The sequence below is a fragment of the Vipera ursinii genome, assembly GCF_947247035.1.
Source record: "Vipera ursinii genome assembly, chromosome: 11".
In the NCBI taxonomy this organism is placed as follows: Eukaryota; Metazoa; Chordata; class Lepidosauria; order Squamata; family Viperidae; genus Vipera; species Vipera ursinii.
The window spans coordinates 9,797,794-9,816,527 of record NC_139524.1 but is presented as its reverse complement, the minus strand read 5'-3'; the positions used below and the strand labels follow the sequence as shown (position 1 = coordinate 9,816,527).

General features: G+C 41.9%; 1 protein-coding gene across 2 annotated transcripts in view; it reads right to left on the bottom strand.

The window, feature by feature from the left end:
• Nucleotides 1-6,949: 6,949 nt before the first annotated feature.
• AKAP13 (A-kinase anchoring protein 13) overlaps nucleotides 6,950-18,734 on the bottom strand; it is a 243,512-nt gene continuing 231,727 nt past the window's right edge. For both annotated transcript variants that reach the window (XM_083371301.1, XM_083371302.1), the window contains 5 exons: nucleotides 18,146-18,190; nucleotides 16,535-16,585; nucleotides 14,273-14,722; nucleotides 13,297-13,615; nucleotides 6,950-11,244 (listed from right to left, as the gene is read on the bottom strand). In XM_083371301.1, coding sequence (XP_083227427.1) covers nucleotides 11,195-11,244; nucleotides 13,297-13,615; nucleotides 14,273-14,722; nucleotides 16,535-16,585; nucleotides 18,146-18,190 — 915 coding nt within the window. In that variant the 3' untranslated portion in view covers nucleotides 6,950-11,194. The remainder of the gene's footprint in view (nucleotides 11,245-13,296; nucleotides 13,616-14,272; nucleotides 14,723-16,534; nucleotides 16,586-18,145; nucleotides 18,191-18,734) is intronic.

Below are 18,734 nucleotides of genomic sequence, written 5' to 3'. Positions count from 1 at the left end.
CTCTTTATGAAAAACGTATCCACCAAAGCAGCTGCTATTTCTGAAGTCCGTAAGACTCAGAATTGCTTTCATTTGGAGATGGACATATAATTGTAAAAAGGGACATCTGCTGAACTCAGGAAGCATAATTTTCAAAAGGCCACATTCCCACCGACAATCCCACCGTCTTTCCAAGTCTAGGTTGACACAACTAAGCAAAACTAAAGAAACCACATTACAGTTTAGAGGGCTGTGCAAATCCAATCAAATGTGGCTAATTCAGTAAACCATCAAATAAGCTTATCACAGTGCATGTTAATTCATTATATGATCCAGTGTCCTGTCTTGATTCAATGTGTAATCCAGTATCCTGACGTAATTCATTATGTGATCCAGTGTCCTATTTTGTCTCTCATGTGAGTCCCAATGCATAATGTAGTTGAGGTTCTTCAGGGAAGCCCGGGTTCAAATCCACACGGGACCATGGAATTCCCCTGGAAAAGTTTGAGCCGGTTCTTCTCTCTAAGCCCAACAGCAGTGTAGTGACGAAGGCATTGGACTAGGAATGAATGAGGACTCATGGATGTCCAGTAGGTGACTTTGAGCTGGTCACTCTTAGTCCAAACTATTTCACAGGGCTGTGGTGGGGGATATGGGAGGAAGGAGTAATACAGGCTGCAAGCAATAGCAACAGCTATTTTTCCTCTTCTCTCATGTTTATTTAGCGAGAAAAATCCATTCAGAAGCTTTTGGCAGAGAGATACAATAGCCCCCCATTAGTTGCTAAGAGATTCAACAAGAGGTGGGTGGCATAAAAAGAGCCTCTGTGATAGCTAAATAATAAGGGGGAGATTCAAGGAGATTTTGATTAATCCTTAAAAAAAGAATTCTGATCCGAAGTGGATTTTTCAAGCTGGAAACAAAGTGCATTCACTAGGCCGCCTCTTCAAGGTCAGATGTTTCCTCTTTCTCATGACCCAGGACTGTTTTCAGACAGCGCTTCCTATTCTTTCACAGGATGTCAAAAGTTCCACAAAAGTTTTGGATTTTCCTCCCTGTAAAAAAGGCAACGTGGTTTTCTACCTCAGTCGCAGAAAGCTTTTAAGTTCTTAAGAGGTTCTAGAGATGGGGGGTGGGGAGAGGACTTTTTGAATTTTTCAGATAGTTGCTATATATATATATATATATATATATGTATGTATGTATGTATGTACGTATGTATATATGTATATGTGTGTGTGTGTGTGTGTGTGTGTGTGTAGATCTTTGGTCATTCGGGTTTTTCCCCACGTAGAATTGGAGGTATCAGGGCAACGTTTTGACGAAATCTCATCCGTCATCCTCAGGCTGGTGGCTTCAGCTTTGTTCTTCTGGGAGAAGTGTGTGGTAGTGGCAGCAAAAGCAGCACAACTCACCAGTTCAGGTCTAAGGCTGGCAGCTGAGACCAGCCCATCCACTCAAAACACCCCCCACCCAATCAGAACACAGCCCATCCACTCAAAACACACCCCCACCCAATCAGAACACAGCCCATCCACTCAAAACACACCCCCACCCAATCAGAACACAGCTAACCCCCCACCCAATCAGAGCACACCTCCACCCATAGAACACACCCCCTCTGGCAGTTTAAAAAAGAAGAACAAACAGCCACTAACACACACTTCTCCCAGAAGAACGAAGCTGAAGCCACCAGCCTGAGGATGACGGATGAGATTTCGTCGAAACGTTGCCCTGATACCTCCAATTCTACGTGGGGAAAAACCCGAATGACCAAAGATCTACATATAAACACCCGTGAAAACCAAAAACTGAATCGAAAAATACAAATATAATTTTTTTTCAATCCAGCCTCTGCCCCTCATGTTGGATGCAACCTCCACCCCAGTTGGGATCCAGAGATTGTCAAGTTACACCTTTGGAGCACTGAACATACTTAATACTCCTCCCTCCCTCCCTCCTATTTACCACACAACAACTACCCTGTGAAAGTGTGTGACTGATCCAAAGTCACCCAGCCAGCTTCCATGCCTAGGGCAGGATTAGAACTCATACTCTCCTGGTAAAGTTTGGTGCCTTAGACCAGGGGTATCACAATATAATCTGAGTTGTGATTGGTGTGCTAGAATAAGATAACATAAGTAAAGTTGTGAAGCTGAGTCAGGCTGATGGTCTAAGGCAGAGGTCCTCAACCATGGCAAATTTAAGACTTGTGGACTTCAACTCCCAGAATTCCTCAGCCAGCACTGACTCAGCTTCACAACTTTACTTATGTTATCTTATTCTAGCACACCAATCACAACTCAGATTATATTGTGATACCATAATGATACATTTCTGAAGAGGTGTTGATGGTGATAGCCCAAGATTTGGAGATGGTCAAGTTACATCTCTGGATGTTACATTTGGTCATCAGCAGTATCTTCCAAATGTTCACCTTGGAATGCAATCCAGATATGGAAGCGATTCGAAATCTTAGGCAAAATGGTTTGACAAGATGGAAAAGTTAAAGATTGATAAAAGAAAGACGGCTCTGGAAAAGACAGTAACCTTCTCCCAGACCAAGATCGATCAATGGCTAAACAATGATGGGGATCTTTCTAAATATTGAGAGAAACTTCCTGGGGGGGGGGTTGGAGATGCAGTCAAGGTGTACAGTGAGAGGGACCAGATCATGCACATGGGTGACGTTGAGCTTTTCTATCTCCCCAGCATAGTTTTCACACAGTTTAGGGTCATGTTTTGGATCTGCATTAATTTAAAAAACTCTTTTAACTCAAAATGATGCCAATTTGCACTATTGGATTTTCAGCAGTCATGTTTTTAGAGCAGACTTATTTATTCCTGAGGAGATACGTAGGTTTGGGGGCATGGATTAAGTGAAAAAGACAGCTGCAACGTGGCCCAACTCTTTCAGATCTTCAGAACTGAGCAAGCGTTGTTGGAATCGAGGTCTTGCAAGGAACACAATTTACTGCAGTTTTGTATAGCACAAGCTCACAAAAGCTTCACTAGGGGAAAAAAGAAAGCATAAAATGGAGTGATGTCTTCTTTTCTTAAATTTGTTAAAACTTTATTCAAATTTCTTAAATTTGGCTTGAGATGACTTTTGCTAACGTTACAGAAATGAATTGTTTACTGCTGCATCCTTCCAGAATTCCCAGCTTTATGAGAAATTAAATTAGAATTAAAAAAGTAAAGTAAACCTATGGTTCTAGGATTTCTTTGAAGCCTCCTGTAGAAAAGGGGAGGGGGAGTAATGAAAGAACGGGCAGTGCAGAGAATAAATGATAAGGGTGGAAACACATTGATTCACACGATTCCGATTTAAAACTGCAAACGTCCCAAGGTCCGACTAGACAGGCTATAAAAGAATTATGTGGAAAAGTAGGGAACAGAATGGTGGTATTTTTCACGCTCGTTTTCTCCCTTTCAGTAATCTCCGTTTAAAGAAAAGCCAGGGATTGACGGCCTTGGGAAAGCAGTGGGAGACCACTGCTGTCTTGTGACTATTTCACACGCTGTTAAAAACAGCTTTCCTTGCTAGAGAGCTGGCAATGTGTTCATAAATCACTTTTCCATGGTTTGTGTTTCAGACATGTCCTGGGGCTTACCAGTCCCTTTTACAATGATGCCCCTTTATGTCTCCCACACACAAACCAGTCTGTTTTAGACCAAAGGATGTACGTCGTTCTCTGCAGACCTGAATAACCAATTAAAATAGTTCAACGTAGGAAAATATTTGTAGCTCAGGGTTGAAATGCGGGCTCCTTGGTGCTCTCTGAACTTGGTGGGTTTCTTGCAGACGTTACATTACTCAAATTATTTATTTATTTAATTGGATTTGTATACCGCCCTTTCCCGAAGGACTCAGGGCGGTTTACAGGGAATTAAAACAAGAAATACAAAAATAATAAAAGAAAAACAATTAAAAAAGGATATACGTCAGCAGTGCCGATGATGTTAGCTAGTTTAGGTTATGAAACATCCGCAAAGCAAACAGCTGAAGCAAGCATCAAAGGACCCCTAAAATATCCCATCCAGGTGCCTGAACTTTCTGGACCATTCCTTCAATGCCCTTGGGGAATTTTCTTTTATTTATTTATTTATTTATTTTTCCTTTTTTTTATTGAAAAGTTTTTCAATACATTTTATCTTTAACAAAACAACCCCCCCTCCCCACCCCCATCCCCCATCCCCAACCAAACCAAACCCTCCCCCCTCCCCTTCCCCCCTCCCCGACTTCCCAGAGCTAAACACAAGGTATAAAAGTAAAAAACAATCATAAACTACCATATGCTAACAACAATAAACTATTAGGTCTATCGCACTTTAAAATGACTACAAGCAATATAAATGTCACATCGATACTTATTCAAATGCTAAATGAAACTTTTTAGTCCCATATTTATTCTGGATGTAATCAATCCATTTTTGCCACTCCACAATATATCTCTGTTGCGAATGGTCTTTCAAGGAATTTTCTTTATTCTTTGTGGATAATACCGCTGGCTCTGTGCAATACGCAGATAGGCAGGAAACAGGATTGGTCCTAAGCGTTTTCTTCCCCCACTCCTGGCTAAAAGAGGCAATAACCAGACCTTACCCAGGCTTACCCAGTCCAATTGTAGGTTAGCGTCAAATGGTCCCATCCTGGGGAACATGATAGTGATAGAGAAGAGAATATTTGTAGCTCAGGGTTGCAATGAAAGGTCCTTGGTGCTCTCTGAGCTTGGTTGTTTTCGTGCAGATGTTTCATTAGCAATCTAGGTAACGTCATCAGTGCTAGTAGGGAGTGGGGTTGATTGCCAAACTTTTTGGCAATGAAGTTTGGTAATGAAATGGCTGCAAACAAACAACCAAGCTTAGAGAATACCAAGGACCACCCCACCCACCCCGAAAAAATGGTAAGAGAATGTGGTGGCCTCCGAGCTCTAGATGCTTTCAAATGGTATGAGCTGTCTGGATCCATTTCAACTGGGCTTTGGCGAGAATATGCTACTGAAATTGCTTTGGTAACCTTAGAGGATAAATCTGTGCCAGGAATTGGATGCTCTGCTCTTATATACCTCAGCAGCTTTTGACAGTATTGATTAGATAGATAGATAGATAGATAGATAGATAGATAGATAGATAGATAGATAGATAGATAGATAGATTACTGTATCATGAAGGGAGAAGCTTCAGCAACACATTCATAGAAGCAGAACAGAGCTAAAAGCTCAGTTAACCTAATTTGGGATTTACTTTCCTGAGGAATGTAGAATGAAAAATACAAACCCCATTATTGCCTGGCTGAGGAATTCTAGGAGTTGAAGTCCACAAGTCATAAAAGGGCCAAGTTTGAAGACCCCTGCTCTTGATGGTCATTATTGCAAAGAACATCTCAATATCATGGTACTAGATTTTTTAGGACTTCAGCCTTGCAGATCATATCAAGTGAATGTACTACATTTGAGGGACTGTCTCTTCTTAAGGAAAATGCATAGTAGATTCACATAATAGTGGCTGATCAAATGAATTAACCAAGCTTCTGACTTGTACAATATACTGCACCACAAATCAACCTGATTGGATCCAACATCTTAAACCAAACACACACACACACACACACACAAATCTAATCAAGAATAACATCAACCAAGATCAAGCGTACTGTACAAATGTAGTTGTCGAGTCTTTACTTGACATGGTTCACACCATCCCACATGCAAAAGTGCAAAGAGCACTTACTCCTGGCCCAACCACCTTATTGGGCATTTATCTGTGATTGTGCACCAACACATTCACCCAACCACCTCATTTCCCTGGTGTGTAAAATCCAGACTTTCCCAACCAGTTTAGAGGGCAGCAACTGAGATGATCAAGGCTATTACAAGGAATGGTTAAAGGAGCTATAAACGATTGGATTGCAGAATAGATTAAAGGGAGATGCACCGGCAGCTCATATATGTAAACATTTCCCCATTCTCAGTTGGAATTGATACGACAAGTAGCAATGAAACTTAAGATAGGAAATTCAAGTTCGACATTTAAGAAATTGCTTGACAATAAGCCCTGTTAAGCAGAGAAACTGTTCAGAACACTGGTGTACTCTCTTGGCTGGATGTTTTCAAGCAAGAGTTGGTAATTGCTTGTCCAGAACGAATTACTCTAGTGAGGACAGAAGGGCTGGTCACCAGGAGTGGAAAAGGACGATGACCTTCTACTCCAGGGGTCTTCAAACTTGGCCCTTTTATGACTTGTGGACTTCAACTCCCAGAATTCCTCAGCCAGCGGGCCTGGCTGAGGGATGCTGGGAGTTGAAGTCCACAAGTCATAAAAGGGCCAAGTTTGAAGACCCATGTTCTACTCACTCACTCTATAAGGTTGGGAAAGGCTGACCATTGGCTGTGCAAGGTAGATACTGTGACACAGATTATATTACCTGCATGCAAAAAAGCCAGAAAAATCCCCTACCTCTTCCTTATTCCATGCTAGAGATAGAGGGAGAAACATTCTAAGGGGAAAAGATCAACTCTATATTTGTAACCATTTTCCCTGAGAACACTGGGATATTTTCTCCTCAATGTTCTCTGATACAGATACAAAAGTATATATCACATGCTGCAGCTTTTACATAACTTTGTGTACAAAGTTATGGAACAGGTGAAAACATATTATGTAAGAAAATTTACTGTCCTTATAAATTTCCCAAGGATTAGCTGTAATTGTGTTAACTCTTAAAGCTAGAGAACATTTCTTTCCCCAGAGTGGTATTTTTTGTCTATTCAGTGCAGCAGGAAAAAAACAAAACATATTTACCATTTACCCTGTCACCACGCAAGGCTTCCTTTCACTGTTCTTCAACCTAGGAAATAAAACAGCTTATTCCTTTTTTTTTTCATCCGAGTTTCAATCTGAAAAGGAAGGGTGAGAACACAACACACAGAAAGACACAGATATACAGAGGCCAGCAAACAGAAACCCATCTGACTTAGAATCAAGATTTATTTAAAGGGGTAAGGAAATTTAACTTTACAAGAGGTTGTTTTTTTTGGTAGCAAGAAAGGTAGATAAATAAAAGATTATGAAAATCTGGGGTTGTTTTTTTTCCATTTTTGCAAATTACACCGTGGGAAATTAAAAAATTTACAATCGTAAACCTAACTTAATTTTTTTTTACATAATTACAAATGAATATATAACAATTTCTTTTTCTTTTCGACTCTCCATTGATGTACATTTCAATTTTTAAAGGTTTATCTTTTCCTTTTTCAAGATATATTTCAGTCGGAAACATGCAACAGGTACCTTCGCACACAAGCCTATGGGAAGAAGTGGGAGGAACTCAAGTGAGAGAAATGCATTGTCGTATAATTGTGATGCTAGTGCACACAATCCTTGCCAAAAAGAACTCATCACAGTAATCAACCATAATCTAGCCAAACAGGAAATGAACAAGATATAAAGAACTCATAATACCCACAGATTTCCTTGAAATACATAGATCAATTTCTATGGGGTTACACGCGGTCTCTCTTGTGACAAAAAAAAAGGAAGAATGGCAGCAGAGATTTTGGCTAAGAGCTTTTTGCATCAACTGGTGTCTCTTTTGCTCTCTCACCATCTCGTGTCTGTCTCCACTCGCACGGTGAGTTGCAGACAGGAATAATACAAGATTAAGCTAAATTAAATTCTCTTTGAAACTCAAGATGTAATTCCATTGCAGAAAGAAGTACACCTGTCAACTCAAAAGCATTTGGTACAGCAGAGACGTCCCTTGGCGGTTACGATGGAGACAACCATTTTGGAGAAGGAGAAAGTGGCTTTTGAAAACCTGCCATTCCTCTTTAGAGCACCAGTGAAAGTGGAATAAGCATTCACGCTGTGTGAACTGACTCCAGTTTTCAACCCATCTTCGTTTTTTTGCAAAGAGCCTTCCAATCAAGTCTTAGCATCTTAAGTTTGCTTTGGCCAAGAAATGCTGTATCATTAGAGGTTCTTCCCCACCCAGTGGTTGGTAGCATTTAATGCTGGTTTCATTCAAATAGCACATCAGTAATCAATTATATATTTACATGAGAAATACACAGAGACACACAAACACACATACAAACAAACATTCCTTAGGCTTCATAAGCCCAACTTAAAAATAAAGCAAAACAGACAATCCAACTATACATCTGTCATCTTAAAAATCCAGACTTCTTTCAAACAAACAGAAAGATTTTTTTTTTCAACACAAGCCCAGCTTGCAACTGAAAACAAATATCACATAACAATTGTGGTAATAAAAAATAAAAAAAAACCCAAGAAATAAAATTCTCTAGCTGCCTCTGGCTTTCTTTCTGGACAGCGTGAATTTATTTTAAGAGAACATCATATTCAGCCAGGTCCCCAGAGATCATCTGTATCTGTAAAGGCACACTCATTAAAGTTTTTTTTTTTTTAAAAAAGTCCTGGTTCTGCAAATTGGGTGGTGTGTGAAAATGGCTTCTGAGATGTTTCAAAGAGAGAACACAAGGGTGGAACAATAGTGCAAAACCTTCTTTGAAGGAGTGGGATAGCCAAAAATGGTTTCTTGTTTATTCAAGCTTTAAAGGTAAACAGATTCCTTGCTATTTGCTCAGCCTATTAGAATAATCTCTGGGGTTATAAAGATTTACAACACCAGGATGTTATTCCATACTCATCCCAAATCGCCAAGCTGAGCTGCCTATTGGTTCTTCCAATCTCTCCTTTCTCACCACGCCAATTTCTTGCAAGTCTGTCACTAATGCGAGGGGAGAAGGGGGGAGATTAAATTTAAATCCTGAGGCTGGATAGAACTCCCTACAAACTATGAGGGGCCAGATGATCCTAGAGGGTTAGACTTGGAGGAAAGAAAGGAAGGCCTGACAACTATGTCCTCAACTGCATCTACTCTTGGCGTGAACGAACGAACGCTCCATTTTCTCACATGCTTCCTGCTCGGACCAAAGCATCCACCTGCTTTTCTAAACAAAACTGAGTGGAAACGAGGCCTACAAGACAGACATTCCTCACTCTTGTAGACCTAGCAGATGAGGAAACCAATACTATCCGTTTGCAGGTAGGGACACAGGAGCAAAGGACTTTCCTACATTCCATGCCAAGGAGACCAAATTCAGATGACTTATTTTCTGAAACTGACTGATGACTATCCACATATGCAAAAAAAAACCCCACCAAAAACAAATATACATTTATGTGTGTTTGACAGCTGATAAAGGTCTGGCTACCCTTGGATAAGTCAAGAGGACACCATTTCCCTACCCATGGATTAAGACAAGTATTAAAGGAGCAATTGGAAGGAAGTTATGCAGCAAATAGTTTTGGGGTGTCTGTACATTTGCATACATTTTTCAACTCCTGGCCCCTCCACCTCAAAAATGGTGGTTTGTCCTCCCTCCCCCCAAAAGGTGATAGCATTGAGATGAGAACTCTACAAATTCTTAAAGCAACAAATCTATCCAAGTTGGAAAGTTACATTCAGGGGTATAGTGGTCTCTTTAATCCACGTGAAAGAAATTATACCAAACCAATATAAGTGTACTTCTCTATCACAACTCTTTCACCCTAATGACAGTCACCCAGTTCCTCAACATAGTTTCTAGCAAGACGAGACAAATGAAATTGGGAGAAAATGTGTACAGGAATTTGGGAGGAGAAGCCAAGGAAGCAGGAACAGAGAATTTGCTTTGAGTTTGTATCTTCTTCAGATTCTTCAACTGCATAGCCAACTCAATAGGTGTTGCTTCCTAGATAGACAAATCTTATACAGGGAGTTAGGATGTACCTCACAATTCCATGGAAATTCAGAGGGGTGGTGATTTAAGTATTCCCTTTTGTAGCTGTTCTGAGATGACTTTCTAATTTCCAACAATGGCCCATTTCACCTCTCTAATCTGAGGGAACACCTGCTGCCGGCATCAAGTTCCCTTCGTCCAGTGCGCTCACACAGGGAGGGTCTTCTCAGGGTGCTGGCGGTAAAAGATTGCCGGCGGATAACACCCAGGGGGAGGGCCTTCTCTGTGGGTGCGCCTGCCCTCTGGAACCAGCTGCCCGTGGAGCTCAGGACTGCCCCTGACCTGCGTTCATTCCGCCGGGACCTGAAGACTTGGCTCTTTGAGCTCTCTGGCCCAGGCTGAGAATTTTTAACTGGGGTTTTTATTTTCAGGGATAATTTAATCTTTTTAGTTGTCTTTTAACTTTTGTATTTTGTATTGGTGTGATTTTAAAATGCCCTGTAAACCGCCCTGAGTCCTTCGGGAAAGGGCGGTATATAAATCTAATAAAATAAAATTAAATTAAATTAATCTAGGGCCATGCGTTGGTTCCAATCCATTTTATATTTCTTTTTTTTTCTTTTCTTTTTTTTTTTGCTTCTTGGCAATGTGCTTCAACCGTTCCCCAGGAATCTTGCTCTAGGGGCCCTTCCAATTCAAAATCTTGATGCAGAATGCCAACTTTGCAGCCGAAGGCAAAACTCACGGATGCCGTATAGCCCTGATCCAATCCCTGAACAATTTTACTCAGGTGTCTACCAACCCCGTTAGGATACGTCTAAAGTTCCTTAGCTTTTCTGTACAGACATACAGCATATCCAAAGGATATGGAGCTACATTTATTTTTTTGTGTTTGTGTGTGTATATATCTATACGTTCGGTTAAGTAGGTAGAGAAGTGTGTATACATTACATCTATATAGACCAGTGTAGAAACACTGCGTAAAGAGTCACATCTTTTTTCTACAGAAGGTTTTTGATTTTGGGGGGGGTGGGGGTGGGGGTGGTTTCCGAAGAGAAGGTGAGTTTTGTTGCCCTTGTTCACAAATTCTCTGTTGTTCAAGATGAAAAGGAAAGGAAAGAATATCCGCCTAGGCAAGTCATGAGTTAGCATTGCACAGAGAATCAGAATTCTTCAGAGCCCATTCAGCCTAAACTGAGCCCGCCCAGTCTGGTCGCATCCACCGTTCTTCCATGTGGTCACTCTTCCTCCTCCTCCTCCTCCTCCTCCTCTTGTCCTTTTGGACATGTTTCCAGATGTGACATATTCAAGAAGATCCAGAAGTGGGAATGGGCAGTGGATTATAGAGGTGAAAGGTGGGGAAAGCCCAACGCAGTTCAGTGTCTAGAATAAAGAGTTGTCTGATTCTTCAGCCTCTCACCATAGAGCAGATCTGGAGATGGCCTGGCTGGAGACAAGGCATGGGATCAGCAAAAGATCTCTTCGCCTTCTGGTGCTCCTTCTGAAGAGTGAGCATCTAGGGGGGGGGGGGGAAAGAAGAAGAACTCAAAATAATGTCAACACACAGCAGAGACTGCTATACAGGTAGTCCTCGATTGACAACAGCTCCTTTAGTGACCATTCCAAGTTACAACGGCACTGGGAAAAGGGGCTTATGACCATTTTTCACACTTACGACCGTTGCAGCGTCTCCATGGTCACGCGATTTACATTCAAATGCTTGGCAACTGGCTTGTATTATGCCAGTTGCGGTGTCCCCGGGGTTATGTGATCCCCTTTTGCGACCTTCTGACAAGCCAAGTCAATGGGGAAGCCAGATTCACTGAACAGTTGTGTTACTAGCTTAACAACTGCAACGAGTCACTTAACAAGCGTGCCAAGGTAGGTCATCCAATGGAGCAAAATTCACTTAACAAATGTCTCACTTATCAAACATAAATTCTGGTCATAAGGCGAGGACTACCTATGTTTCCTGGCTTCCTGAACTGCATCCTAACACAAGCCTAATCAGAAAGTGAGAGTTCGAAGGGACACTGGCTCTGTGGAACAAAGCCACAGAGATTAGCCTTTCTGTAGACGAAGACCAAGCAGACTGATACATACAGGGCACAACATAAATCCCTAATTATCTATTTACATGTCACCGCCCTTATGGAGGTTGGCTGTTCATAAAGAGTCCCTACAGCTGAAGTAATCTTACCAAGATTTCACCCTATGCAATTCCCACCCAACTGGTTTTGCATATTGCCATAATCAGCAGCCTTTCCTTCTTTTTGATATAAGGAAAAAAATGCAAATGCACCAAGCAAAAAGCTTTCACTTCATGTTAGAACCCAAAGATCATTTTTCCTTTTAATTCATGCTTCTATCAGCACACTGATATCACCCTTCCAAGAATACTTTCCAAAGGAAAACCAACACAGAATGGCATTATCTCTACTACTATAAAATTTTACTCCTTCCAACGTGCAAGTTAGAGGACTATAGTTCAGGGAAGGGTAAGAATTCTTGTTTGTCTGGGACTACTCTGAGTAGGAGTTAGGCTAATCTTCCTCTATCTGGTATCATGTCCTGCATACCCATCACATTTAGCCAGCATTTTCCCACCAGCTCACTCAACCCCACCTTCTCACACCTTCTAACTTTTCCCTAACTCCGGTTTAATTCATTTCAAAACTATCCTGGAATTGGAATGCTCAATTACGGATCATTTACTTCTTCACATGTCTCCATCCCTTTATTAAAATGTTGAATCAGCATGCTAAGCTTGTAAGCATGCTAAGCTTGTAAGCCGCCCTGAGTCTTTGGAGAAGGGCGGGATATAAATGGAATTAAAATAAAAAAAATTGGTCTCTAACCCTGACCCAAAACTACTTTGTTCTCATTGGGATCACAATGCCTAAACATTGCTGCCCTTACAGTGCATTCCTGGGCACAAACTGTCAGGTGGGAAAGATTGAAAGAAATCAGGGCCACATGTTAAGTTCCAATTAGATTGGTCTATTGCTCATGTCTATGCATAGGAATCTAGTCAACTAATGGTCAGCACTGTGTTGGTATTAAATAAGGGTGAACAAAATTCAAGAGAGGTTGGATTTAGACCATTAGTGGGAACGCAGAGACTCTAGGCTGATTCCTCTTTTGACTCCACCCCCAAGTCTGCTATTCCTTCTCCTTCGCAAACAGAACAATCCACAAAAACAGCAAGTTTCAGTTGTATATGCTATCACAACAAAACAGCCTTTTTGATCTGTTTTTGTCAATGTGGGAGCCGTCTCAAATACTTATTCACTCCAACACAGCTAAGGGCCATTTAACTAAGGGTGGACTTGAATCTTTGTGTCAGTATTAGTTCAATCACTTCAGCTTTACAATTATACTGTCCCTCTTTCAGTTGAGGGAGGCCACAAGCTTATTCTTTCCAGACATCCCGACTGCCGTTGCCTACTGACTCTACTGATTCACAGACAAGGCTCAGATCTGGACCACTAGCAAGCAGTCTAGTGCAAGATGTTTTCATCCTTAGTTGTGCGGAATCTTTAGAAGCATCAAGCCCGCCTCGGCTTACCAGAAGTCTGTGAACGATCCCTTTTGCTCTTCTTCTTCTTCTCCTTCTTCTCCTTCGGCTTGGCTAAACCAAAGAGGCGGTTGGGTATCTGCCCAGGTCCTTCCGTTGGCTTGTTGGTTTGGCCCGATGTTGTAGTGCCAATCAAATGAAAAGAGCTCTTCTCTTTATTCGTCCTTGAGAGGCTGTTCCTTTTGGATGAGGCGGAAAGTTCTGTATCCAAGTGCCCTTTGGGCAGCGAGGAACACAATTGTCTAGAAGACAAGTCCTCTGTGGGAAGAAGGGAAGGGGTTCTGCTCATTTTGGTATGCTGATTGGGATTCTGGAAGACACAAGACAAAAGAAAAAATAGGTATGGTAATGGATTGTTCATGTTTGCATTTATCACGTGTTTAAATTCTCCAACGCCCTCAGTTCCCTGGCACTATAAAGCAGGTTAAAAATGCAATGTAAAATAAATCAAAATAAACCAATAAAAGTAGCAATAAGTAATAGTGGCCGTAGCTTAAACACCACAATAAAAACAATACCGGCACTGAATAATATTTACAAAGTCCTCATTCAGTTGGTCAGGATACTATCAGTGAAAAGATATGTTCCCCTGTAGATGTCCACTTACATAGTCCTGGCACTGTGGCTACTATATACACAAGGACAAAATCAGAGAACACCTCAACATATTTAGAATTTTTTAAAAAACGTGTCTTCCAGAACGGAATAGAAGTGACTTAAGAATTCATATCGGGGACAGTGTAATTAATGCACAAGAAAATCAGCAACGCAGCACATGCTTTTGTGGGGAAAAATAAATCATTGCTGATCTTCTGAAGAAGACACCTCCTCAAACAGGTTCAACTGAAGGGTCCACAAAGATCGTTTGAAAAGAAGGGATCTAGAACCCCCTGCATCTTCAGATCTTCCGGCAGCTTCCTTCGTTTGATGCCAGAAAATGTACAGGTACAAAAGAAGCAATGATTACCGGTTTGAGATCGGGTTCCATCTGTGGCTGAGATATTTGCTCCATTTCCTTCTTCAGTTGCTCCTTTTCTTTCTCCAGTTGCTTCTGGGCCGTCCGGAGACGTTCCAGATCAAGCTGATAGGCTGCTTTCTTCTGCTGCAGCTCCTCCCGCTCCTTCTCCAGACTGTGATGCCCTTTCTGGATCTGCTCTTCCCTCTGGCCTAGCTGAGATTCCCGCTCTGCTAGCTCTTTCTCTCTGGCCTCCCACGCCTTCTCTTTCTTCCTCCTTTCCTCCTGGTGCAAGCTCTGCTGCTTCTGCAGGTTGGCCAGCTCTTGCCGCTGTTTTTCCAGACTGCGTTGTTTTTCCTGCTCAATCAAGGAGTTGGGTCGGAATGAGATGCGGTTCAAGGTCCTCTCGGTGAGCAGCAGCTTCTGGTCTTCAATGTAGGTGTCTTGTTGCACAACAACAGCCTGTTTTGGTTTTGTTTTTTTTTAAAAAAAAAGGGAGATGAGGCTTTCTATTAGGCGGAGTAATTTTCTTCAAAGGTCCTATGCTTGCAGTGCAAAACTAGGGCTAAAATTCTTGCGAAGAACCCATGAGAGTCAATCACCATAAGAGAGGGATTGGCTTTGGAGAATTATCTGCAGAATGCCCAATTAAATAGAAAAATTAAATATCTTGCCAAATTGGATGTACCATGTTTCCCTGAAAATAAGACCAGGTTTTTTTCTTTTTCTTTTTTTTTGCCAGAGGTACCAGGTTTTATTTTCGGGGTAGGCCTTACCTCACCTCCGGCACCAACAACCCCACCCAGCCGGTCCACTTCTTCTGGGGCCAAAGTTCTGCAGCTGCATTCGGACCTGCATTTTGTAGTCAGGCTTTACCAGAAGACCTAAGCAGCCGAGTACCAAGCTATGGATTCAGTCCATAACTTGGTGCTCGACTGCTGAGATCTTGCAGAACCGAGCTACAGATTGAATCCAGAACTCAGTTCTCAGCTACAGTGGTCTTTTCAGAAATGCAGGCCTGACTGAGAAATGCAGGCCTAGCTGCAGAAGAGGCCTCAGAAGAAGTGGGCCGGCAAGGAGAGGCCTGGCTGCAAGGTAAGTGGGTGTGGGGCAGGTGGGGCAGCATCACACCCCCATCCCCACCTTGGCTTGATTTTTTAAGTGTGTGCCTCACCACAAAACTAGGGCTATTTTGGGGTATGGTCTATATTAGGCCCACCCCCAAAAATCAAGCTAGGTCTTATTTTTGGGGTAGGCCTTACTTTCAAGAAAACACGGTACTGAAAATCATTCCAAACCATACAAGTCAATAGTTCTGTTTCATATTATAACAGTTTCCTCCATCTGGGACCTACATCTTTGACCACTGGCGCTTGGTGGCACTAGGATTAGAATGCAGCATTGTAGGCTAACTCTGCCCATAGCCTGGTGTTTGATCCTGATCAGCTCAAGGTTGACTCAGCCTTCCATCCTTCTGAAGTTGATAAAATGAAGACCCAGATGGCCAGGGACAATATGCTGATACTGTAAACCGCCCAGAGAGTGCTATAAAGCTTTGACTGCTAGCCTTGTGTGAGGCTGCACGAAAGACAAGTTCTCAGCACCAAAGCTATCTTCCTTCCTTCCTCCCTCTACAGGAGCTCCTATATTTCATTAACCCTGCCTGGAAGAAGGGCTCTTCCCATGACGTTGACATAGCTCTTCATATGCATGGGAGTCTTTTAAAAGAAAGCCTGCGGAGTCCTGGAGGGATCCCACAATGAATGAGTTTTGTAAGTCTTCTAAAGACTTTTTGTTGGCATGCCAACCTGTATTAAAAGGGGCTGATACACACACACACACACACACACACACACACACACACACACACATCTATAGAGGCATCCACAACCCTGAATAATAAATAAGCATCTTGTTCTTTCCATTCCTTTAAACTGAAGGTTAAGGACCACCCTTAGCCTTTGAGTGGCATGGGAAGGACCTCATTCCAAAAAGAGCTTAGGTCTCCTTGAAGTTTCAATTAATTAATTAGAGTTAATTTATCTCCTTGTCTTTCATGAGTTTCCTGTCTGACTCATCCCAGATTACAATTCAGCAAAACCTTCTCAGGAGGGTTCTGGAGAAGGCATCCAGCCCTGAAGCTTCCAATGGGAGGCTCCTTCTTTAGATGTTGCCTCTCCTGCTGTTGTGTGTCTTATTCAGCTGAAATATTGGACTGGGTCAGCTTTATCACATCAGCAGAGACGTTATCCCTGCCTCTTTCTCAGCACTTACCTGCAGTAAGCCCAGCAAGCTGTGAAGGTGAGTTATGCTCTGGAGCACCTGCTGTAAAAAAAAAGAGAAGCAGAGAGAGAGATCCTGTCAACAGCCAAATAGTTTATTTGCTCCACTGGACTCCTGCCTTTTTAGGAATCCAAAAAGAAGAACTTAGCCAACAGCAGGCAGCCGGGAGGATGGACTGTGCTGATGGAGCATTAGTCCCTAAGTATTTTCCACGTTCATTCCCACATGATTACTTGGGAGTAGCCAGCAACCAGCAAATATTCCCACCAGACAGCACAATTCTGTGTACTTCACACTCAGGAAAATAAAATACCCTGAAAATGACGCATCAGGGAAAATGCAACTCTGCCATTTGTCTTGTTGTTGCAAATCTACACCTCTCATTTTGCATAGCTTGCTTTTTCAAGGCACAACATTGATTTTAGGTTGACATGTGGCATTTGGAGAAGCACAAAATTACATAAAAGCATAGTACTGTATTCCAAAGCAAGTTTCTTTTATTCAATCTAAACGTATAATTCTTGTATGACTACAGACTTTCTATCGGTTCTGAATTCATTAATACAATGAGTTGTGGCTGTTTTATAGTACATACTGTATTATTTTGAAAGTGTAGGTTAATACAATTAGATGTCATGGATCATTTAATTTAGGGGGTTCTTATTTTATGTTTTTATAATTGCACCTATCCATTGTGTATATTTCTACCTTTCCATAGACATGTGTATCCTGTTTCATATTACTGAGTTTTATTATGTACTGAACTTTGACTGCAATAAAGATTTCCATTCACTGTATCATTTTATGAATTCTTTTTTTAATTCTACGTCTGTACTGCACTTAGTTATGAATGTGTAATAAATAAAACTACTAATTCCATTATTTAAACAAAGTGGGGTTTTTTTTTATCAGCCACTGGGAAATATTACTTTCTACTAGCTTTGCATTAAACTTTCAGGAACAATTTCTGTGTTTCTTCAGAAATTCAAGGACTGGGGGGTTAGTATCATAAATCTTCAAATGTTGTGTATCTAATTCAATATTTTATGTGTTTTCTCTTCTCCCACCCAATCCCAGCAACCTACACATTCTCCAATGATTCCTATCTGGTGGTCTCTAAATGGGAGTACAACATCCATTACAATGGATATTGTAGTCCAACCAATCAGAGGATACCAAGATGGACCATGCTGGTTTAGTCCAAAGCTTGTCAAGAAGTAGAAGATAAATTAACCAAAGACCTCCTAATAATGAACAGAACAAGCAAATCACCAGGTCCCAGATTGGAAGATTTAAAAAAAATTAAAGGCGATCCCAACGGTGCTTTTTCAAGAGGCAACTGAACTTCCTTTGTTTTCCTTTGAAGATGTTTAGTTCTGAAGAAGCTTCTTGGATGAGAAGCAAACATCTTCAAGGAAAAACAAGGAAAGTCCAGTTGGCTCTTGAAAAAAGCACCTTTGGGATAACCGTGGCCTGGATGACAGAGAATCTCCATAGACATAAAGGGGGAGGTATTTCATTAGGCATAAGAAGGGGCTGACCCCATCTTCCAGCTGTTGTGTCAAGAGAAGAAAAAGGCCATCTTTGAACACAAACACTTACCTCATTGTTTCTTTTCAGCAAAAACATCAAGTTAGCGGTTCCTCCCTGGGAAGAGAGGATAGATACCCTCATTGAGAAAGAAACTAAGGACAGAGATCCAAACAAATCACACACAACAATTGTGGAAAGCTTGGGCTTCACCACCCAGCAACCCTGATCATTTTCTGAGGACACTCCGTCAATGTAACATTCGCGGCCGCAGACCAAAATTTTGTACGAAGCACCAAACAACGAAACATTTAACAAAAGCATAAAAGAAACACATTGCTCACCGCCTTCTCACGTGAAAATGATCTACCACAGACATGTCAAACACAAGGCCCGGGGGCCGGATCCGGCCCGCAAAGTGGTTTCATGTGGCCCGTGAAGCCATCCTGGAAACAGTGAGGGAACGGCCCCCACTGCCTTGGCCCTGGCCCAGAGACCCTCAGATCTGTCCCACTCCTGTCCAGGCCTCTATAGACACCCTTGATGCGAACGATGTAGAGCTGGCCATGCCCACCCAGTAGGCCATAGGCACTCTAGCCATGCCCACCCAGTAGGCCACGCCCACCCTGATGCTGATGCAGCCCTCAATGAAATTGAGTTT